Source organism: Cyprinodon variegatus, unplaced genomic scaffold (assembly GCF_000732505.1).
Source record: "Cyprinodon variegatus isolate N-32 unplaced genomic scaffold, C_variegatus-1.0 Scaffold144, whole genome shotgun sequence".
Taxonomy (NCBI): Eukaryota; Metazoa; Chordata; class Actinopteri; order Cyprinodontiformes; family Cyprinodontidae; genus Cyprinodon; species Cyprinodon variegatus.
Window position 1 is genome coordinate 818340 of NW_015150597.1, and position 25110 is coordinate 843449.

General features: G+C 36.6%; 1 protein-coding gene across 1 annotated transcript in view; it reads left to right on the top strand.

Moving 5' to 3' along the window:
• Nucleotides 1-25110, top strand: part of osbpl10 (oxysterol binding protein like 10) — a 111063-nt gene that overhangs the window by 57444 nt on the left and 28509 nt on the right. Inside the window, exons 6-7 of the mRNA XM_015376967.1 lie at nucleotides 12466-12700; nucleotides 20776-20906. Of these exons, the coding sequence (XP_015232453.1) occupies nucleotides 12466-12700; nucleotides 20776-20906 (366 nt within the window). The remainder of the gene's footprint in view (nucleotides 1-12465; nucleotides 12701-20775; nucleotides 20907-25110) is intronic.

Below are 25110 nucleotides of genomic sequence, written 5' to 3' on the forward strand. Positions count from 1 at the left end.
CAGCTTTGTAATGGACTTATACTTTACCATAAGTAAACAATGCAACATTTTATGGTGTGGCAGAAAACAGTTGACTTCCACATCCCGATACCTATGCCCTATTCAAACAGGGATAACATAAAAAGCAGCTCAAACACTTTGTCAATATACCTGGAGTCTGTTTCTAAGACATCCACCTCTACTACTCATCATAGAACTGTAAAAAAAACAACAAAAAAACCAAACTCGATATAAATATGTCTAATATGAGTTTTCAATAGCAGACCGCTTTCTTAAATAATCTACCAAATGTGTGATAGTTTAGCACAGTAGGTGCTGATTTTGGTGTGTTGCATTACTCTAAGACAGACAAAAGGAGGCTCTGTGTGATTCATATTCTTTCTGTTTTGGTTGAGAAGAAGTGGGTCATCGCTCACTGTGACCTGATTCGACTGTCATTCCTCTCGCTTTCCCTTCGCCTCCTCCTCATCATTTGAAATTTTTCTTCAGCTGTTCCTCCAAGGCCATTAAACTTTTCTGACAAGTTAAACAGAACCAAGAGAGCCTTTCAATCCAGCTGTTTAAGATTAGTTGAGACAAGAAAACTGGGCTCTGTTGATCAGTTGATTTCTGTTCACTGTCTCTGGTAATTTTCAGAAACACCACTTTTGATGTTGGATTTTTATTCTCAGCCGCAGAAGAACACTGTTGAGGCAGCATCTCACTTCTATCAGCCCTAGCGTGATGATGTGTTCTGGCTGATCCTATTAAACGGTGAGAACTTAAAGGAAAAAGTGTTTGCATCATTCATATCTCAGTTATCTTATCTGCATTCAAATAAACGATGCAGACCATAGTTTGCATAGTTGAACTACTACTTATTTTATGTAGAATATTTAATAAAGTACCTGTACTGTGATATTTTCATTAACAGTAGGTTTCAACATTCCTGCATTTGTTAGGGTGGTAATAGTGCATAGTGTCATTGTTTCCATTCATGACTTTGCTTTTCAGCTAACTGTCAAAGCATAGGGTAGTGAGATTAAGATACTAATGTCAACTACCAACCAATGCTCTCCACACCAAAGCAGTGCATTTATAAGTTGCTTTAATGATGGACAGAATATTAGAAAGTAGAGATGCACAAATCCAGTTTTTTTCAATCTGATACTGATACCTGGAATGACTGTATCTACCAATGTGACTCATTACTACTGTTAAATGAATGAACTGCATACCTTGCCATGTGTGAGAAGGCATCAAGCTTGACATCACGGAAGTAATTTGGGGGGGACATGAGGAACGTGTCCCCTGCACTTTTTCAAAAGTCCATTTTTGGTCCCCTGCACATTTTACTGTCCAAAAACAATGTTACCCTACAGTACACCAATAATCGTCGTGCACTAGGACCAAGCAGAAAACTGCAGCTCAAGAGGAAGCCCGCTTCCCTGAGTTTAGGCCGCTTACGAGCTCCTGATTGGCCCTCCTTCTATTCTTTTGTGATTGGCTGTCACCGCTGTCACTCAAGAGACTCACTTTATAAACATCTGATGTGCCACTGAATCGGGTCTGTGATTGGATGGTCACAGCACAGCTAAAGCCCTAGGTACTACCATAATTAAAACTGTAGGGTTGCAAGTTTTTTTTTTCTCTGCTTCCTGGTACGTTTTGGATTTTTGAGAAATCTTAAACGGTCCAGGCGCTACAGTCTTGGAGAAAAACCTGTGGTCTGTAAAAGACGACAGTTAGTGAGGTAGTCTGCTACTGTAAATTAGGGAGTTATTCTTCTCTTTGGTCACATAATCTACAAGGGTTGTTATATCAGTTGTAATAATTTACAAAAATCTTTGAATTGGTGTCGTGTGTGGGTGTGTTTGTGTGTTTGGTTATCAAACTCGCTGCCAGGATGTCTGATAAAGTAAGAGAGACATAAGAGAGTGCTTTAAATTCAAAGTGTAAGTTACATTTAAACAACTGTGTAACACCCCTCCTAAAACACCTTCACTGGCTCCATTTATTAAGGGTTTTCACAAATGGAGGATGTTATTCAAAAAGAAGTCGACAATAGTCATCTGATTTTGCATTTATTCACTTAAAATTACCATTAATTAAATTTTTACATTCATAGAATGAATATTAGACTTTTCTTTACTCTTAGAAGTATGAATAGGATACCTTGCAGGATTTAAATTAGAACGTAAGCAAAAGAATGTACCGTAACAATCAGAATCAGAATTACTTTATTAATCCCTTGCAGGAGATTCTTTTCTTGCAGACCCCTTTAGAAATAATATATTGTATTTTCTTCATCACTATGTCATAAAACATCCCAATTTTAGGTATGTGTAGCTTCATATTACATGCTCAGAGATATTCATAAAATATTTTTATATAAATCTTCATATGATAAAACAAAGCAGCTCAGTAAATGGGTCCAGTTAGGAATTGGTCATCTCAATACTGAAACACTTTCAAGTTTTAAAACTTGTGGAAGCAGCATTGACACAAAAACACATCAGAGAGATCCTGTGCTGAGTGTTGATGGCTCTGACATGCTGTCACCTTCCATCCATTCGACTAATCGTGTGTAAATCTTCCTCCCTACTTGATGCGAGATGCTGAGAGTCAGATCTCATGTCCGTCTCCCTTTAACCAGCCTGTCAAAGCCAGCTGTCGTGAACTCGTCCAACACTCCAACTCTCGCTGGAGCAACACAACTGGGCACTTGCTTTTTCACAGCAGAGAAATATGATTGGATATCTTCTATTTTTGGAAATATCTCCCCTCTCGTTGGTTTCACATAAGGCTGCGTTTCTAGAAGTGTTTTGAAAAGCAGTGGGATCTGTCCTTGCTGCAAACACGTATACCTGTTTATTCTTTGGCCTGGACAGTACACTGTAAATGTTTTGAAGTCATCATACCCACAGCAGCATGTCAGTAGAGATATCACAGCCATCTCAATTTTTACCACTAAAGATGAAAATAAATCTTTTGTAAAATGCCTTTCTTTTAATGCTTCCCTACTGATGCTTGCATTCAGTAAATACTCATCAAGAACAGAGATTTTTTTTTTCTTTTTCTGTGTTTCAGGAAATGAATCACACCATATTGTTCTTGCAGAACTGCTTAGGTAGTTTTTTGCAGGATTGCCTTGCAGGATAATGATGACATATATACAGAAATGCTGCAGTGCGAGGACCTCCTAAGAAGTCTGCTGCAGAGTTTCTGTGAAATGACATGGCATGAAAGAACATTTTTTAGTGTTGCTAGCTCAGGGATCAAATTTAGATTCTGCTATTGCAAAATATAATGGACTTAATCAGATTACCTGTTCTCCATCCAGTGACCAAGGTCTTGTCTCCTATATGATTTTTTGGTTTCATCAGCTCCTCATATATCTGTTATTTTTCTTTCCAGTATTGCTAGAAGCTTTCTTTTTTCTCTTTGTTTTCTGCAATGTTTTTGTAAGTTCCCTTTTATTCAAATACTACTTATCTGCCTTAATCTTTACGTCTTGTTTTTTTTAAAACTGAGATCCTTTCAGCACCACCTTTCTCCGGCCAACAGGTGCACAACAAAATAAGCTGCAAAAACACATATGATGCAAACTCTGAAACAAGCAAGCACAAAAACAACTGCAAAAGAAAAATGATAGAAACATAAAAAAAAAACAAGCTGCGAACGGGTAAAACCTGCAGCAAATGGCAAAATGAGCTGCAAACACACATGTGATGCAAAGTCCATAACACACAAATATAAAACATAATTTCTTTGCAGTCTTTTTCTGTTCCAATTTGGGAACAGAAAAAGACTGCAAAGAAATCTACAATCACGAAAACAAATAAAAACAAAAAATGTTGCAACTGCAAGCAAAATACTGTTATCATTTCATATTCAAACACATACAGTAGTATCACTGTATTACAGAATAACAGCATCAGATATGGTTAGTTCTTTGTTAGTGGTCTGGAGCACTTCAGTCTTTCACCTCCTTTTTTCCCCATGCTTAACTCTGTCGTTGTATTTTCTTTTTAATTTCCTCATGTCCAATATGTTTTCCAATTTCTCTTCATGGTTTTTATGAGCTTCCTATATCATTGCCTCTATTTACTCAAAGTTTAATAATGATTATAATCCTTTTTTCTCAGCTCTGTAAAAATGTCATGTTTTGGTTGTATCAAGAAAAGTGGCTTCATGTCAGTGAACGCTACAAAACCCAGTGAGCTGTGTTATATCTGAGGATGGTTTGTTTTTCCCTGAATTTCTTACAGTTGCATAGCAACAAATTTACTCTCCCAACTTTCATTGCTACACACTAATGACCCCTTCAGTGACTAATGGACCTTAAGGCATGCTCTGATTTACTACATTATTAGTGCCACAAAGATGCAGTTCAACTTCTAAATGTTTGTTTACTTGTGAGCATTTTTATGTCGCATTTTTATTTTACTTTTTTTAATTTCAGAGTGTAGCTGCCTGTAATCATAATATACATTTTCTTTCCAAATACAAATTAAGGTATTGAAAAGAAAGTGTACTTATTATTTTAAAATATGGTTGTGTGTTTCTTAGAAATTATAATTACTCCCTATAAGTGGGATCATTGTATTAAGTGGTATTATCCAATTTACAATAGAAAACTGGCTAACTTTCCCATGCATGCATCTAAAAGCTTGATGAAATATTCATGATAAACTCTGTAATACTGTACAATGAGAAGATCAAATAAATGCCTGACTGCAGGACAAAAACATCAAAGCAAGCATCAAAGAAATAATTATTTTGTCAGATTCACGCTCCAACGAAAGTTGAGGAGGAGAAAAAAGAGGATTGAATTTCATAATTGTTCATGGCTCGACAGGATAGGTGATTTTAAAGATCATAGAATGGCACATATTTTAAAGATGATGTCTAGCATGAGTTTTTATCTGCTTTATCTTTGATCATGAGAGTTTTACAACTGGTTGCAGTTAAAATTTTAGTCACCACCCCAATTTTAAACTCAAGACTAAAGATTGTCTTATAACTTTTACAAAATGAAGATTTGTCTAGATCTGCTTAAAACCACACCTTGCTTGGGTAGTATGCTTTGAAGGATGCCTAACAAGAGATTTCAATACATCAGAGCTGAAGCAAATACATGCAAAAAAAAAAAAAAATATTCCTGTCCTTGGCTATGGATTTAAACATTGTAATATCAACTTTACCATGGAAAATTGGAGAATATAATCGTCATGCTCTTATCTTGTAAAAGATTTAGAAGATGACCTGATGATTGACCTTCAGTTAAACATACTAGCTAATATATTTCCATCCTTCACTCAAAAAACAAGGAAATGATAAAACATAAATGATCATAAAAAGACATCATTGTGTAAACTTCCAGTTATTATTAGCACAACGCTGCATAACTTCCATAACTGTTGTGGAAAGTATGATTTCTTCTGCCATCATCTGCTGGGGTAATGGCATCAGAGCAAATTACATAAAGAATCTTAAAAGTCGATAAAGACCAGCTCTGTTCTAGGAACTCCTCTAAAATCTCTCAAGATAATTTAAAAAAGAAGAATTTTTCATGAAGTGAAGAAAATTATGGAGAACAGTGAGCTTCCTCTTCAGAAGATAACCACCGAGTCAAAGAGTTCTTCAGATCTAGTGCAAACCAGTTCCAAAAATCCTTCCTTCCTACAGCTATTATCAACATGTACAACAAATTGTTGAAAGAAAGACAACTACAACAATTTCCTTTTTGGGATCGATTTGAATTAAATTTGAATTAAATGGCTAAAGTATATGTTTTTTTGTGATGACAGTTATTTTGTTTTAACCACATACATTTTCTAAAGCCTGCCATACACTTACATCCTGTGGTGCATTACTCTGCTTGGTCTGGTTCAGGGAAGGGTCCAGGGAATGATTAAAGTGTGAAAATTTACACCTTTAATTGTTGCGACTTGCTTTCACACAGATTAAATTTTTTTTTTTTTGACTGAACTAAACAGCATCCATGGGAGCAGTATTGTTACACTATTGAAGATAACGGTCTTTCTTACAGCGTTTCTGTTGTCACTTTGGTCTTTAAATAAAGCTTTGTGCCTGAAAGTCTGAACAACTCCAGATATTCCCACAATCCATGCTTTAAACTCCTTTTGTCTTCGTCACATCCTCTCTTCTTGCTTTTGATATTTCGGAGTTCGCTGTTAAAAGCATTAAAAAGGTTTTATGTGAAAGAAAGGTTGGTTCTGCTGTCAATGATGATATGTAAAACAATTTTTTATAAGACGTTATAAGAGTAGCATAGTGCGGTAAATCTGACTGGACTTGGATAAAAAGTCTACAGTAACAAACTTGCCCCGCACTCCTGCTGACATTAAGTCGTGGAGCTAATCCAGCAGTTTACTATTAAAAATTAACCTTAAGAAATATCAAGAGTTGCATAATAATTTCTTTTAGATTCTGTACAATTAATCCACAAATTACTGGCTGCGACCTGTCCAGGATGTACTCCGCCTCTCACCCATAGACAGCTGGAGATAGGCACCAGCACCTCCCGTGACCCCCCTTTGGGATAAGCTGGATGGATGGATGGATGGATGGATGGATGGATGGATGGATGGATGGATGGATGGATGGATGGATGGATGGATGGATGGATGGATGGATGGATGGATGGATGGATGGATGGATGGATTGATTACTGGCTGCAAATGACACAAAAGAGCATACTGTAAGATAGCAAAAACAGTTTAGAGACCCTGAACTGATCTCATACCAAAAAGGTGCAGCGTATTTTATTCCAAGTTGTTATTGAAATAAAAAAAAACTGTCATCAGTGAAAGGACAAAAGAGAATACATTGTTAGCCTGTTATTGGGGAAAGTAGTTGTTATGAAAATGTTTGCCAACTTCTATCTGAAAACTTTCGAAACTAGCCTGGGTAAATTAGATGATACATAACATCTTCAACATTTTCCAAAACGTTATGCAAAGTTTTTCTAGTTTTTTTTTATTCTGGGAACAGCTGTGATACAAAGACATTTGTGTTCAACGTTTGTGTTATGAAACGACTGTGAAGCCATGAAATATTAATGAACAGAATATTTTCAAACTGATAAACAACCTAAATTCATTAGACCTTGGAGGAGCTTATTACCTGCCAGGGAGAACCAGTGTTGTCTCGTTCCTTTTTTTGATACATTTAGACTCTGATAGGTGAGTCAGACTAGAAGAATCCTCACAGGGAGGGATCTGTGTTTCTTGAGAAAGTTTTCTTCTCAGAAAACTTTTATGTGCTTCTTTTTTTAGTGCTTTTGTCTCACTGTGGTGTCTTTGTTTTAAGACTTGTTTCCTGTAGCCTAGATAGGAAGGATGTCAGTAAATTTATTGCTCACTTGTCAGCACCCACACACAACCAACATTATAGATGTAATAAATGTGGAAAGAAAATCCCTGACATTTACAATATGTCTTTATTTAATGAGCAGCCTTTTCATATTAGGTTAATGATCGTTAGAAACGTTGAATACAGTCATCTACTTTATTGTTTTTTTTACTTCAACAACCAGGTATCTTCTGTCTGTGTTCATATTTTTAAGAAACTGATATTTCAATGCTACAGTCTTCCTATCATGTTCAACAAATCTATTTCTTATTAGGTAATAACATATTACCTAATTAGCATAATATGTTATTAGGTGAAACTGTCTCTTCTAAAGTTATCCACATGAGAGCAAAATGTGGATATATTTCACACAAAGCCAAATATGACCTAGACAACAACCGTTGTATAAAACCTTTGTATACAAAGAGTGTATACAAGACAAAATATCATTTAGTGTAGCTCCCAGGCAGTAAAGCATTAATATATATGGTGCAAATATGCAGTATTTTGGTTTGGCGTTATCAGTTTGATGCAGAGTCTGTGACATGATTTAGAGTTTTTTTTTCAACGGTTCAGCAGTCTGATGGCAGTGGGGAAGAAACTGGCAGAATCTTCTGGACATGCATCGAATATATGACTTTCTTTAAGTTATCTGACCTCTGTATGATATTTTATGAAGTTTTTTTCTGAACATATGTACAAGACTCACATCAGGTTTCTTTTATACCACCTACTTTTAGTTTGGGGTTCTAATCTAATCATAACTATGTTAAAAAAAATGTTTGTTCTAATTTATTAATTTGGATTTTTTTACAAGTAAAAGAGCCTTAAACCTTTAACTCAGCATCAGAAAAAGTAAGGATCCCTGTTTGAAGAAGGAGCCTTTTTAGCAATATTTAATTCTTAACAATAGTGAAAACTAAAGTTACTTAATTAAGCAATAAAATCTAAAAAAAGGCCTAAACTTCTAGCGAGAAACCTTTTAAAATACACATACTTAGAATGATATAAAAAACAATCATTCTGTAGCTAAAAAAGGTCGGCAGTTAAGGACATACAAAGCACTTGTTAATATACCTTACTGTAGCTTAGATCCTAAGGAAGTCTTCAATAATAATAATTTTGGTTTGGCTCCTGTTCAGAATTTGAGAATGGAGCAAATCTGACCTGTTTGTACATCTGGTATAAGCAGAAGGAAAACTACAAATGCTTGATATACAACTCAAGTATCTACCTCTTATAAACTATTTTTCTGCTTAGTTTTGAATATTTGAATTGATATAACCCCCTAACAAACCCCCACCTCACAGATACCCCTTTTTCACTGGCCAAGAAACCTTAAACTCGGGAACAATCAGCTCTTATTGGTAGTGGGTCAAATTACCCGGCAAGTAACCCATGTTAAAATCTGCCCGACTTTGACTGGCTTGCTGTGGAAACACCAGAGCCGGGTCTGCCCGCTAATTTACATTACACCCTTGATGGCAACTTACTGACATCAACACACCACACAAGTCCCATCTGATCTAACAAATAAAACACTGTTTACATTCGTTGCTCTCCATTGTTTACTTTCCTGTCTTCTGTCGCACTGGTGACATCCTCAATGCTACAGTAACCCAGCATGATGACGTCACCAGACATGCAGCAGCAGGGGGAGAGGCTATGCAGCTTGCCAGCCGAAGGTCATACCCAACTTTTTTGCAAATGGAAACGGAGCCAAATGCCGATTGTTAGCCCTTTAATTTCAGTGGAAAAAAGATAATCAATGAACCCCCCAAAAAAGTTGTTAAAAAATTAGATGCACATTTTTTAAGGCAACTGTGTGAGAACCTCTTCTACAACAATCAGACTAGTTTGTTCCTTTAAAGTCTTGGATGTTTTGTAGATTACTGATCAGATAAAAATAAACAATGTCACAAGAAGAGCATTTTTCAATCTTGATTTCTTAAAAATAAACTAGAAGTGCACTGATATATACAAATTTGTGGCGAAGTTAAGACACCACTGCTCCAGTATCGCAGAGGGACATCTGCAGTTGGCTCTGCTCCTGTCAAAGTTTGTGCTTCTTAAATCATAAAGAAGCTGCAAAAAATATTTCAACATTCATTGGAGATGTGCACGGAGGAAACACTTTAGTGCATTAGCTTTTAAAAAGCAAACACAAAACGGTAACTGTGTATTAGGTCTGTGTTATAGTGCTGATTCAGTATTGATATACTGGCTGTTTAAAGATTATTTCACCTTTGAGCCAAATGCCAACATAATTTATAAAGCCACCAAATAGTAAACCTTCCCTTTATATAATGCAAGTAGTGCCTTTGACTGCCACTTACAACTGTCCTGGGGTGAGTCCGATTAACAAAATGAACGCATATGTGAGAACTTATAGGGAGGGTTACTGAGGAAAACCAAAAAAAGCACTCTCAGGTGAGACCAGCCACTTGTTGTTCAAAAGATTTCTTTTCTTTTTCCAAAAAAAATAAGACTTAGAAAAATTGATATGGAATCACAGCCACATTTTTCGTTGGTTTTTTTATTTACCAGGGAGGAAAACTCTCAACAGCTTCCAGCTTTATTGGTATGGCTGTAACGCACTCAGTCTCTATTGTATGAAACTTTTCATTTAGATTAGAAATTCATTATCAGCTTAAACATTATTCCCTGAAAATAAATGGAGCATTATTCTTCTGTATTTTATTCATTCAAACTGCTTTTATTCCCAGGATTTGATGACACTCTGAATCGCAATGAAACAACAGTCAAACTACTGATTACATCTACAATTCATGAGTCTGCAGTAAAAATGCGCCTTAAGGCTCTGATTTATTTAGTTTGCTTTCTCGTCAACAGTAAATGCCCTCTATAACCAAAACGTGACTTCTAAGGACTATAATCCATCCATACTTCATCTCTGAAGCTTAGCCTTAAGCAGATTGAAGACATAAATATTCACAAAGCAAGTCAAACACTATTTTGTTCCTCTTTCAGACAAACTAAGTTTAGAGTTAAATCTCTAAATGCACAAACTATAAAATGCATTTGTTGAATCGTTTTGAAGATTGCTTTGAAATTAACTGCTTGGTTAATTTAAGTCAGCGTGGCTGTATGTTTTGAATGCAACCAAAATAAATTTAAAAAGTAGCAGTAGTTTTAATCGATTTTAGAAGATAAAATGAATGTAAGGCCCAATACCAATGTTTCCCACTTGCCCTTACTCATTACCATTGCACCTTTGAATTGAAGCCATAAGGGGTAGGGCTTCGTAATCTTCCCCAGGAACAAGGGCACCTCTCACTACATAGTCGATGTTTAATTACACAAGTGACTGCATATATACGTACATGTGCACATATGTAAGATACGTCCCACCATAATACCCCTTTCCCTCTGGCCAAAAAACCTATTTAAACCCAGGGGAAATCGCCTTTTAGTTGCAGTGAGAACAGTCACTCACTGACCGGTGGTGGAACACCAGACCCGGGTTGACCTGCTAATTTGCGTGATACCATTGAAGACAACGCATCTCAACACATCGCGCCAGTCACGTCTGATCTAACACGCTGAAACAACTCTGTTTACATTTGATAAACATTCCGCAGCACTGGTGGGAGGGATTCAGTGGGAGAAAAGAGCAAAACAATGAAGCCCGATTACTATACCCTGGGTTCCTTACATGTTTCTCTCACACTGGTGACTTCAACAATTCTAACAGCATAGAATCATGTTTTTTTTTTTCCCCAAAGGGAGCCAAATGCTGATTCTTAGTCAGTCCACCCATGTTTCCCATAGTTCGAAAACATCACTGTTAGGTTAGCTGGCTTCTGTAAAATTCTCCTTAGGTGTGATTGAATGGTTGTTTGTTCTGTTTTTCTCTGTGTTGCACTGCGATAGACTGGCCACCTGTTCAGGGTTTACACTGCCTTTCACCCACTGACAGCTGGAGATGGACGCCAGCACCCCTCACAGCCCCAGCAGGGATAAGCGTGTCAGAAAATGAATGGATGGATGAGATTTTCAGCTTTAAAAAGCTGTTTTAATTTTGCCCTAGAAGGAATGTTTCATCATCCTACCTCCAACACAGACACCGACCAGCCACTGCCTCGGGTGGTCAGCCTGTCCAGCAGGCTTGTCCGATCTTCTGCTGTCCTCTTTGATTTCCATCTGTTGCAAGTTAGTTCCAGAGAGGGGCATAGCTGACCACCTTTTCCCCATTTCTGGTGCTCCCTCTGCCAGAGCTGCCCTCTGCTCATGTCTGAGCACCAGCAAGCTATCTCACCTTACCTTTGTAGAATCTAATAAACCCAGGGATGATGAGCCATTAGCTTTTTTTGCTTTCAAAAGTAAAAAAAGAAAGACCTCTGTGAGTCACCGTATAGAATCCCTGTCCTCCACGATGAACCATTGTTGTTTGGAAAAATTACGTAAAACATTCTGGGAAATTGTCTCTGGCTGTTCCTCAGCAAGTCAGTTTCTGAGATCCATTCCTCTGGAAGGCTAGATTCATACCCCTACCCCTCGTATGTCCACTAACCCTACATGCAAAGAAGAATTGGGACACCACTACCCTCACAGAAAAGCAAAGAATTTAAGAGTAGGGGTGAAAAATAGGGCAAGGGGGTATATTTGGAATGGCCTTAAATGATGATCAGTTTTCGAGGAGGAACAGTGTTAAGAAGATAGGATGTTTAAATATCAGTAGTTGACAGCAATACATCTCAAATAGTTTTACAAAACAAGTCAGTTAAATCGAATCAACCAGTGGAAATTAATCTTATGCTGTTTGATAACTTTACCACTCATAGCTGCAACATTAAATTTCTTTGCTTTTTCTTATGTTCTGCATGAAAAAAGCTGAAAAAACGACTTCCTTACATGCTATTTTGCAACTAAGCGTCTGTTCATATATCTCAAACTTACGTTCTGGAAAGAAATCTGTTGTTAGTACAGATATTATACCTTCAAGTCCATACTGTTTCCAATAGACCTGTAGATAAATGTTCCCTGCTTCACTCAACATCATAAAGCTTTTACTGACATTTTTGATGTGGTAGATTTATATGAATGTTGGTTGCATTTAAATGTCAATGTTCTGATTGTTTGCAGGTGATGTCCCAAGCAGAGGGCCAACAAAAGAACCTTGTCCACTCCATTGACTCTCTACCAACCAAAGGCCCCCTATCTTGTCTGGACCAGGACTTGCTGCTCCTTAAAGCCACATCTGCCGCTACGCTTAGCTGCCTTGGAGAGTGCCTGAACATCCTGCAGCAGACTCAGAGTCACAACAGCCAGGCCCCACCTCAGTCTCATGCCTCCCATCGTAACCGTGGAACCCCGTCCGGTGAGTCCACCACGGGACCCATTCCAGTACTGTTAGTGGAACCCCCAACCACTCCATCTACCCCACCCCCCTTATCTCTTCAGTCCTTGCTTCCTGAGCCTAGATACAATGGCAAAGCCAGGTTGGGGCAGTTAGACTGTGGCTCGTGTCCATGCATGACGAATACAATGAACTTAAATGTTTGCAGTAAATGCTGCTGAATGTTGCATTTATGTGTATAAATCTTTGTACCATTTGTGTATTTAGGTTTTTTTTGTCTGTTTGTCATGTTTTGTTGGTTTTGTTTCTGTCATCAGTCCCTTTTCAAAACGCCAAATATTATTCACTATTTATTTCAAACTTGAATGAGGTGTGTATGAAAGTGTTGTTCATAGAACCATTGAAAATAATTTAAGCTGCATGTATGGAAATAGAAATGGCCTCATTTAAATTGGTATTTTTAAAATAAAATCTATGTGCTTCTAATTCTCCTTAAAAGATTAAACCTCTGCCTGAAGAATCCATTCTGCTGCCTCAAATGTCAGCGCTCCACCTTGTTTTACCCTCCCTGTGCCTGGACTAATAAAGATGTTTTGATTTATACCATCTGAAGCTTGAGGGTGGTTCTATTTGGCAATCACAACTAAGATGGATATCTGGAAGGACTTCTTAAAAGCATCCAGCTATATGACACAGCCATTTATCAATTTTTGAGTACTAATCCTGTTTTCTGCGAGTAAAGATGTACATTTATAATCTATTTATGGTGTTCAGGATGCTAAAGAACAACAGACTCATAAATATCTTTGGCTAGGATTGGATTGAATTTAACATGAGTTTGCCAGAAGTTCATGTCTGGTCTAAGAATAATGTCTGTAGAAAATGAATCTATTAAGCCCAAAAGTAAGCATTCATGCTTTTTGTGAGCATACACTTTTCATTATCAGTAATTAACTCAAAACTGAAAACTATGTTTGTTATATTAAGAAATTGGACTTAATTTTTTGGGTGAATATCGACTTTTCAGGTAGATATTGTGTTTTCAATCATTTAGAATAGAACCGAAAATCACTTTTTGTCCCGAGTAAATTATGGAGGGAAAGCTTTATATTCTAGGTGTTTTGTTGACTAAATATTAAGTATAGCTTCTAAAATAAATCGTAAGCAATTGCGGCATTTTAATGTTTGGTTATATCCTCATTCTGTTGATGGTCCAATGGAGAATCTGAGCTAAAATTTTTACAGGAATTCTGTTTTAAAACTCCAACCCTGACGGTTGTTCCCGTTTGTCTTTGACTTTAAGAAGGTAATTTTGCATCTGTGTGTAGATGGGGAACGGTTCCCACACTGAATTTGCCCCTCCTCACTGTCTCTTGATCTTCTTTTTGCGCCAGACATTGCCATACCCTGCAGAGGGTTGTGTGGAGTCGGACCGCCGGGCCGCAAGTACAAACCTCTTTCTTCCTTCCGCTGCCTTGCTGATGAGTCCAGTGGGGGTCCAGCTGCTCCCCATTTTCGGCATGTACCCTCCACACCTCAGTGAAGAGTACCTTGTTAGGATCCTTTTGCGAGTTATTGGTGGTGTGTTTCACCAGCATGGGCTGCATCCTGACTTCATGCAGCTGATAAAGGGATGTCAGGATAGAATGGTTCACGCTGGAAGCATTTCCAAGCATGAGGTTGCACTGAGTTTTTCTGGCACGTTGGTACTTTGGATCACCTGTTGCTCCTTCAACATCAATCAACCCATTGGAGTCAGCTCTAGTTGTGACAAAGTGCAGAAAACTAAATTTTTGAACTCCCAGCAAAAAAAATAAAGAGAAAACCTGCCAGTCAAAAACCAGAGAGCAGATTTTAAAGGTCATGCAGCAGAGGATCTTTGCTGCTCCCTCGAGGCCGTTTGGATTCCTCCTCTTCCCCTTCTGCCAATGCTAAAAAGAGCTTGATACCACACCCTCCCCCTCTCTTACCAGTGCACAGAGCTTTTTTTTTCCTTTAAGGAAATGAAAATCCATAAAGGAAATCTACTTTGCAAATAGTCTTCCTTGCAACCTAAACAAAGAGACAAAGGAAAATTGCTCTTGATGAAAGCCTTTCTTTGAAAAAAAAAAACAAAGAATAAACCTTGTATGTACGGGATTATAAACTCTGAACTAAAGTCACTGGCCGGAAATAAATGATAAAACAATGGGAGAGATTTAGTGCATGACAATTTCATTGCATTCTTTCATTAGTCAGGCTTTTCATCCACTTGCATGCCCCTATCCAACAATAACATTGGATAGCTCCTGCTCATCAATTAACTCCACATCTTGGTGCTTTGTGGCGATGTCCCAATCAAGATGATTAATTATGAATATTAACTTTGATGAAGAAAAAACGTAAAAATGTCTACATTTTAACCAGAATACATCCAGATCTCAAGAGCAAGACTAAACTTGAGCTAAATTAGAAAGAAAACAATTGTCTTACAAATTGTGATTGGCAGGCAATATGTTCGAGAGTTTTTATGCTGTATAATAACAAGTATTTTAATTTCCAATCCAAAATTTAGCAGGATTACAAAATATCTCCGAAGAAAATAGTTTTAAAAAAATAGAAGCCGACCATGTTTTATACAGACGTCCTACATTATATTTTAAAGTCAAGAATTATTTTTTAAATATTTTTTTTATAGGTCTGGATGATGCATGGATTTGTTTTTCTTTTTATATTTCATTTTTAAAACAACTAAACTATTGTAATGCTTAAAATTGTTTTGATTTTTCTTTGATTTATATTTAAATTATCTATTTCAGCTTTTATTCACAATACCAGAAATAGATTTTAATCTTTTAAAACATTAATATTTTTATTTTGCCTTCATGACAAGATAGGAGCTTGATAAATAAACCCTTAATGGTCTGTCACTATACTTATTGGACTAAAAATCTCTAGACAACATGAACAGGCTCTCTTTTTAATGAAGCTTAGTTACAATGCCAAGTAAAGAAATTTTTACTACCATTGGAATTTTTGAAAAGACCCACCCGCTCCACTTAAAAAAATAAATAAAAAAGCACATGCCAGGGCTGCCAACTTTTACCAAACCTGGGAGTGAGAATTTAAAAGAATTTGGACAGGCAACCCTTGTCAGGGTTAGACTGAAAGGCTCTGAGGACAGGTGCAGCTGTAGGTTGGAGGTTTTCAGATGATTTAACTGATCAAACTGGCAAAATGTGGAATTTTTATAACGAAGTAAATGTTACTGAAAAACAATAGGTGATCTGTAGTTATGTGGAATTTTTTTCACACAATATTCATTATTTTCTATATTCTGATGATTTTTTTTAGAGAATTTAAGTAAAGAGGAATGGGCCCTACTAAAATACTTGCATCTTATGAATACTGAAAACTAAGAGTTTCACAATTGTGTGCTAGACAATTCAGACCTTCTAGGAGGCTGCAGATTCTATAAAAACTTAAAAGACAGCATTTCTGTGGATGTTTAATTCTGGTAGATGTGATGGAATTTAAAATTTTAAACCTATTTGATGGACCAAAATAAGGAATAAGATAAGTAAAAATAAAGCTTTAAGAATTTAGATATTTTTGTTGGGTTAATTAGTCCTACAATCCAACTAGGGATTATTTAACTAGACCGAACAATAATTATTTAACTTGTGAGCAAAACATGGATTTAAATTGTGACTAAATCAGATGGCTAAATTTGAGCAGATAAGGAGTAGAGCTCATTAAAATAAGCACTTGGTATAGAGAAAGCAAACCATTTGATGTGATCCTACTCTCAGTCTCCACATTGATATAGGTATATTTTATTCATATTTACTCAAGTGCTAGATTGCTTCAAATCTTCATTAATTTACAAAGTGAATTATCTTAGGCCAGATAAGATAAAATTATAATGACATACCTTGTAATAACTGCTCAGAAATCAGGGACTTTTTTAATATCTTGCGCAGCTGCTGTCAACACAGCGAATAGGTGGGCTGGTGCACTAAGGTTATTATGAAAATGTGGGCTGGATTTTTATCAGCATGGTATTTTTATATGTAAATAAGTGGAATGGACTTGAGCTTCAATGTCCATACTTTTTTTGTGTGAAAAATTGGGGACATGGAGTGTGAGCTTGTGAAGACACTGAAATGCGTTAGTCTCTCCCCCAATGGGTGAAAGTTGACTGCCCTGACAAGCACAACCCTGTACCTATTAAAAGAGTGTGAGAGCATTCACAAACCCATTTCTCCTTGTTTTACTAGCAGTGATGTGAAATGCATTTCTTCAAATAGCATGCAAAACTTTACCTGTCGAATAGAAATGTGCCAGGCATCATTGAGAAGCCAGAGCTGTGCTTTCAGAGTACACCATCATGTGAAATAATCTCCCAAAAACACTCCGGTCATGTTTCTCTCTTCTGAGGCCTTTCTTTTCTTCTCATACACTTCATAGACAGTGTTTCTCTTACGACCCTCGGCCATTTTCAAAGAACCGCGGTGAGAAAGGCGAGTTTCATGACTGGCTGAAACCGTAGCTCAGCACATATATGCCAGAAAGTGTGCATGCTACAGCAGGAGGAAACCATAATTATGTGACTCTTCTGTTTGCTAAGAATGGGAAACCAAGGCTGCTGTTCATCCAAATAAGCAAATTATAGATATGAAAAAAATTTTCTCGTCTAATGAGTCTAGTTTCAGTTGCAGCGTTCTTCCGGTGTTCTTTTGTGTATCACCATCTTCATGTGTTATGCTTGCTGTCACCTGCTTTAGAGCAGTACTAGCTTACTTAATAACGCCTTAGAAAGAGTCTTGAGTTTTTAAAACATTTAGGAACTGATCTCAAAAATTATTTTGCTTCTTAAAACATATATAAACTTGTTTGATCATAGTTACTGAACAGACCAAAAGTTTGGACACACCTTCTCTTTCAAAGAGTTTTCTTTATTTTCATGCCAAGAGTCCGCAAAGCAGTAATCAAAGCCAAAGGTGGCTACTTTTGAAGAACCTAGAATATAAGACATATTTTCAGTTGTTTCTCACTTTTTTGTTAAGTATATAATTCCACATGTGTTAATTCATATCTTTGATGCCTTCAGTGTGAATCTACAGTTTTCATAGTCATGGAAATAAAGAAAACTCTTTGAATGAGAAGGTGAGTCCAAACTTTTGGTCTGTACTGTAAGTCAATCATGACAGGTTAGAAGTTAAAGGTTGTATTTTCTTTAGCAGTTATTTTTAAAGACATGAAATTAGAGAAATGTAATTAAATTAAAGAAACAAATTATTTGGGGGGGCTTCAGAATATTTTTTGGAGGCTTCAGCCCCCCTTAAAATTGGCCTAGTGACCCCACTGGCATCTTCCATGTATTTTTCGTTATGTCAAACGGTTAAAGGCTGTATAGAAAAGGCATTCCTTTCCTTCCCATGATAGGGTCTTATACCCTGAGCACAAAACATGATTTTGCATCTGATCCAACAGAAAATCGAGTTGCGAGTAGAGATTCACCGATCTGATACCTATATCGGATATCTTCTCCCATATTGACTAATTTGCTGGATCGGATATCGGCGATTTGAAATCAGAGATCCAAACCTGTGCACTTTGCATGGAGCTGTTATTTCTTTATTTATGCAGCTTATTTGTTAATAAATAATATAAAGTAGATTTATGTCTGTGGGAAATACAAAATTAAAAAAGAAACAGGAGTTACAATTTGATTAATTGGGATGCTGCCAACAGTCCAACACACCAGAGTCACATGTCTGAAGTAGCACCTACTGTACTGTAATCATGTAGTCAGCATTCTACTGATCTAATCATGGGATGCAGGTGTATTTAGGTAGAGGAACATCAAGGACTCTTTTATTATCACATCAATATAAAGAACTTTGTTTTTTTAATTCATGTAATGCAACACTTCTCAATCTTGTGTGCTGGTCTATTTAACTCAACAATGCATTTGCATTAATGAGGAGAATTAAAAACAATACTAAACTATAAAATTTCAACAACTGTTCCCCTTCCTATATAGTTAGTCTTATTCTATCAATGAACAAAGAAAATGCACTTTCCACCTTAACAAATGGCTGGTCTTTGATTACAGAAAGCACTACTGATGCAGAACTATGTCTGCTACATCACCCATATATAGAAAATTAGGAAGTCCTTTAACAAAGGACTGTGTAGAAGTGCAACACAGGCTTTGTTATAACGCACAAGCAATTAAATCTGAAATCCAAAAAGGCTCCAGACAGATAGAGCTGTGGGAGGCATCTGCTGTGGTGCAGCTGGTCTAAAAGTAGCATGAATATGAGCATGTGTACGATCATTGAAGGTGGGGATGTTGGGTATAAGAATTTCTTACTGAATAAGAAAAAAATGTTATGTATTGTTTTTTTATTTTCTTCTAGATGTTACTTCATAGTGTCAATTTTTATTTTTAAAACTTACCTTCTCTGTTGGGGTTTACATTTATTAATAACCCTTTTTAAGCATTGACATAAGCATCTTTGTTTTCCTGTTATGACATTTTAAAGGTCACCTCGTTTTTTAGATCCCCTTTGCCTCTGCTGCTGTTGCACTCTGCTGCTTCTACATCACTGAAGCCTTTTCTTCCAATCCAGGCTTTATTTAAAACGCTTCCATAACTGCTATTTTAAACATTTCACTTTTTTGTAGATAACTTCTGTATCTTTAAGTTCTAGTCACATGTCTGTTAGATGAATTACTAAGCCTTGCAAAAGATGTCATACCCTTTCATTTTTTTTTGTGTGTGCATTTTATCACAATACAAATGGAAGCTTCTGTATTTGCAGAAAAACACTTAAGTTTTGTCTGTGTTTCTTCACAGCCTCCATGAGTCCATGCTAGTATTCCATTGGTTGGTTTTACTTGTTTTACAGCAGATTCTTGTATGACGTACGGACTTTGACTAGACCATTTTAACATATGCAAATCCTTTGATCTTATCTCTGGCTGAATTTTCTTGTCTTGCTCGTGGGTACACCTTTGTCTTTTGCAGAACTGTTTCGACACATTCCAGGATCCCTCTGTCCTTGGCACTCTGACCTCCTTTCCCCACAGCATGATGCTGCCCTTTTTCGTTATTCAATGCTAAACCCAGTCCCTTACATAGCTAGTGGCATGTAAGGGCCTGGAACTTTTTGTAGCTTCTTTTCATCAAAGGTTCTCTTTGTGGCAATAATATAGTCATCCTTTTGAAGCACATTAATATCAGACGTCCTGCCAACAGCTTATCCCACCTGAGCTGCAGCTCTCGGAAGCTTTCCTTAGAGTTTTCATTGGCTTATTCACTGCTTTCTTTTATTTATGTTGTCCTTGTTCAGGTCCTGTCTTGGAAATTTGAAATGATGGATTGAACAGTTCACTGTCGGATGTTTAAAACTAGCTTTGACATCTTTTTAAATTGAACCTATCTTTAAACTTTCCATTTGGGTTTATTCCTGTCTGCTGTGTTTATTGCTTTCTACAGTATGATGCTGCTTGTTCATAAATGTTCTCTAAGAAACCTTCTCTAAGAGGTCTTCCAGTACACCACCATTTATACTGAGACTGAATTAAAGTGGTTGATTGGTTTATCAATAACAGACATCTAAAGGCATCTGATTGCACTGGGATATATTTATCCATGTCAGAGTAATTGACACTGCATTATTTTTTGTAAACCCATATTTCTGTTTTTCTTTGCTTGACTTTTATACATCAATTATCAATCAGTGTATTAAATAGGAAATGTTTTTGGTTGTTAAGTGAACAAAATACAAGGTACCCAAGTTCCTTTTGTGTAAGCTGGGGTCAGGATTATAGTTATTTTGTTCAGTTTTAATGACTAACTTTGATGTGGCACTAAGTCTAATCTATAAAGACAAGCAAACAATCTTGCACGTAATTTCCTGGTTTCTCAGCTCCATAAGTCATCCCACACCTTTTTAATACTGAATGTCAGATCTAAATGGAAGATAGTGATATTTGATTTCTCCTTCGCCTCTGATTCAATCCAAACAAAACCACCAATGAATTTCTTAGCTGCTTTTGTGATCTAAAAGTTGACAGGTGGCTCCGATGCTTCTTTGTTTCAGATGGTGTTCCTGTGTGGACTGTACCAAAGTCGCCCTCAGACGAGACGCTGAAGAACGGAGGTCTGACTCCCCTGCAATCAGACGAGCCCTCGCCGGCCCTCAGGAAAAGGAATCTGTCCCATGGAGCAGAGGTGAGCGTCATTTTCCCTTCCATGTTCTCACCTCTGAATTTATTCTGTCACTTTGGGGAGGACACGTCATGTCCGATAGTGCTGCAATATTACCTTCTTTGAAAACAGACAAGTTTTAAGAAAGAAAAATCTTTTTAGTATTTAGAACGATGCAAAATATCTATCTATCTATCTATCTATCTATCTATCTATCTATCTATAAAAATATATTTATATATAAAATATAAATCAAAATTAAACTGGAAACTCAACAAAAATTGGAATTTTCTCATAAAAAATGTACAGGACCTCTGTGTCTTCTTCTTTGTTCACCACTAGTTTGCTGATTTAAAATGTATTCTTCAAAAATGTTCCCCCAAATCCAGCAGTCAGATTTCCTGTTTTCTTTTACTCTGAGCTGCACTTCTTTGTCACTAATCCTAATTCAATATGTGTGACAGAAATGTGCTCCTGCAACAGGCGGGGCAATAACATAACACGTAATAAAACAAATCAGCCACAACAATAAAACCACAGATATGAACCAGTAATATTTTTATTGTGTATGAGGTACATGTGGATTTCTCAGGTTGGCAAACAACTTAAATATACTTTTTTTTGTTTTTGTTTTTTTTTGTACTAATGTCTCTTAGAAATTCCATATCACTCTGAAGGGAGTTGTGTTTTCTCTTTTATAATATTATTTTAGGTCTAACATGATGCACTTCTGGTGCTGCTCAGTGGCGCAGTGGGTAGCACTGCTGCCTTGCAGCAAGAACGTTCTTGGTTCGATTCTCAGCCCGGGGTCTTTCTGCATGTAGTTTGCAAGTTCTCCCTGAGCATGCGTGGGTTCTCTCTGGGTACTCTGGCTTCCTCCCACAGTTCAAAAACATGAATGTTAGGTTGATTGGCTTCTCTAAATTGTCCTTGGGTGTGATTGTGTGCATAAATGGTTGTTTGTCCTGTGTTGCCCTGCAATGGACTGGCGACCTGTCCAGGGTTTACCCGCCTCTCACCCATTGACGGCTGGAGATAGGCACCAGCACCTCTCGTGACCCCACTCGGGACAAGCGTGTAAGAAGATGGATGGATGATGCACTTTTGACTTTTTATTGAGTTTACTCATAAGATCAAATATTCTTTATTCTCAATTTTTCATTATTTTTGACCTCGTAAAACAAGGAATAACAATGAAGATTGTAAGTTGCTGTTAGCTATAAAGTTGTATGTATTTATTTATTTTTATAACTACATGATTAATAGACTAATAATTTACTGAAGGCCAGGAGCATCTTCAGAACCAGTTGAATTTCCTCCCAATATTTGTTGTTTAGACCTTAAAATGTTACAGTTGAACTAACCTGACAGCATTAAGGATAAATGGATGTCTTTCCATCTCTTGTGTTTTTTCTTGATGCCCTGTGAGGGAACCACTCATCTGCAGTGGATGTTTTAGCAGGGCTGCTGTCAGATAAGTGGGTCACACAATATAGAGATGGGAATGAGCTGATCCCAGGAGGTCCTCACAGAATCCATCCTGGCTGTCTGTTGCAGAAATGGGCTGTCAGACAGTCTGGACCACCCTGTGCCTCTATCAGAAAACAGTGACAGGTGTCTGTGGTGTGTTATGGAAAGCTAAGAGGGAGAGGTATTAATGTCCTCCTTTTACTCCCTATAAGAACTCCAAACTATCTGCACACAAAAAGCTTCATATATATATAAAAAAAGAAACACGTTTGTCTGTAAATTTGCAACATCTTAAGTTATTTATTCATAATCATGCTTATTTGAATATACAGCACAGACTCTCCCCTGTAAATGTTTAATCAGAGATGTTGAAAACCCTCTGTTTCAACTTGACAGAACCTTTGATTTATTTGTGTTCTGGTGTTTGTGCTGCTTTGTGAAGTACTTTGGATTTTTATTCAGTAAAGTTAAAAAGATGAAGTTTACTATTTTTTCTGGTAGTGAGGCATAAGGCTTAGCAAACCTTGCAAACATGTGAGCCACAGAGTGAACTAAAGTTAGGAATCAACTTTTTTTTCTTTTTTTTTATAAATAAGGAAGAATAATTTGTTAAATAGAAGAAGGGAAAACTCTAGTTATCAAAGAAAATTACCTCTTTTGTTCGCAGGACTTTGGCTATAAGACCTTTTCATTACTTATTTATTTATTTTCTACTTCTTTATATATATAAAAAATTAAAAAAAGAAAAAAATATCTAAAATAAATTGCTTAATTGCTGTTTAGCACAAAGAGATAAAAAAAACTGAGTAGTTCAGTTAAGCTTTTAAACTCTTTCAAAACTACATTTTCTCCATTTGAATCACCAATCTATTGTAATTAACCACATCCATTTTAACTTAAGAATTTTAAATAAATCTAGCAGCAATATTACCTGCCATTCAGTATTCATACGCTCAAAGAATTAGGAATTATTATAAATTAAGCCATCCACACCATTCCAGTCACTTCATTATCAACATACGTTATACATAAAGAATATTATGTAATTCAATATGAAATATGTAATTCATGACAAAAATACTCTATGAAAATAAAGTTTATTTTATAAAGTAAAAGCCAATCATTTAAGGAAAATTAAATGTATTCAGTAATATTAAAAGTATTTGGTTCAATTCCATGAGCCACACCCAGAACTGAAGACAGTGATAGAAGGTGAGAAAAGAACCAGAACATCCATCCCTAAGACTGAGTTTTTTGCTGTAGACTGATGAAAAAAGCATAGAACTGTCTGGAAGGGGTGCATTCACTTATACTGGATATCAAATCAACATAATCTCAGAAAAAGAAGATCATACTGGCAGTAGAACATGGTCATTTAGCGGTTTGGCTGTTTCACAATCAGAATAACTTCTATGATGGACACATTCGTGAATCCTCTATAGGGATTATCCATCAGAACAGCATCTAAAACAAACCCAAGAGTCCACCACTGATTGGCTCACAAGTTTTTAGAAGAGTCTAACCAAAGCTTGGACTTAGATACCACTGTCAGACTTTAGAACGACCCAATCAATGAGGCTGAATTAAAACTGTTCTGTAAAGGAGGAAGGACCAAACTTTATCCACAAACATTTAAAAGCCTCTCCATCAGTTCCTTCATACTTATGATGGCAGATGTTGCTGCCAAGTCGGGCACAAGTCATTACGAGGTTTATGGGGTAAATAGATTTCCCACTGGGCAAGTAGGTGTGAACAGCTTCTTTCCCGAACAAATGAGAAAATACAAAAGATGTATTTTGTTACCTTTATTATAAATGTTATAAACCTTTTATTGATACAAAATACTTTTTTTTTTCAAACTGTACAAGAATCCTATTCGTCTTTAGTTACTATCCTGCTCCTCCTAAAAAAATTGAACCTTTTTTAACAAGATGTAAAGATTTATGACAGATAAGTATCTCTTTTGCTGTTAATATCGCCTTTGTCAAAGACTTTGACTTTGTCATAAACTCTGAAATTCCTGATAGATACTGTTTTTCTTTGTGTCGACACTCGTGTCAGTCTAACCATAAAGGCTTGAGAAGTTAGGTATTATTGACATCTGAGTGAAAACCCCTTAATAGTGACAGTTAATAATATCTGTATAAAGAAAGTGATGAGAGAAGAATTCATGTTGTTGATCAGAACATCTACAGATCTAAAGACGGCTTGCAACCATCCTATATTATTAAAAAATATCAAGCATTATGGTGGAGTGATGCAAAAATGATGTGAGATAAAGTCACTAAGAAAAAATATGATTAAAGAGAGTTTTCTCCATTAACGCCTTTTTCACTCAGGCTTCATCTTTCAGGGTTTTTTTGTGTTTTTTGTAAAATTGAGGTTAGATTGGGATCCTTTCTAATCCTGCTAAAAATCCAGCTGCATTTCATTTCCTTACCTAAAGCTTTTGAACTGAAAAAAGTTGCATAGATCACGTCTCTGTAATATCTTCTTCTTGCCTGCTTTTCAGTATTGCATCAGATTCTAGATTAATTCCAGATTTCCCCTTGGCCGCTGTTTTTCTAAGCATTGTATGTGAATATCTCCTGCCCAGTGTGAGTCATTGGACATTTACTCCTGCATGATGAGGACAGAAAAGACGAAGCTTAATCCATCATCATCATCATGCTTAATTAATAAAGAGGACATTTCAGAGCTTTGGAGTCAGTGATGTAAAGTGTTCTGCACATGCTAAAAGTTGATATGTAAGATGTAA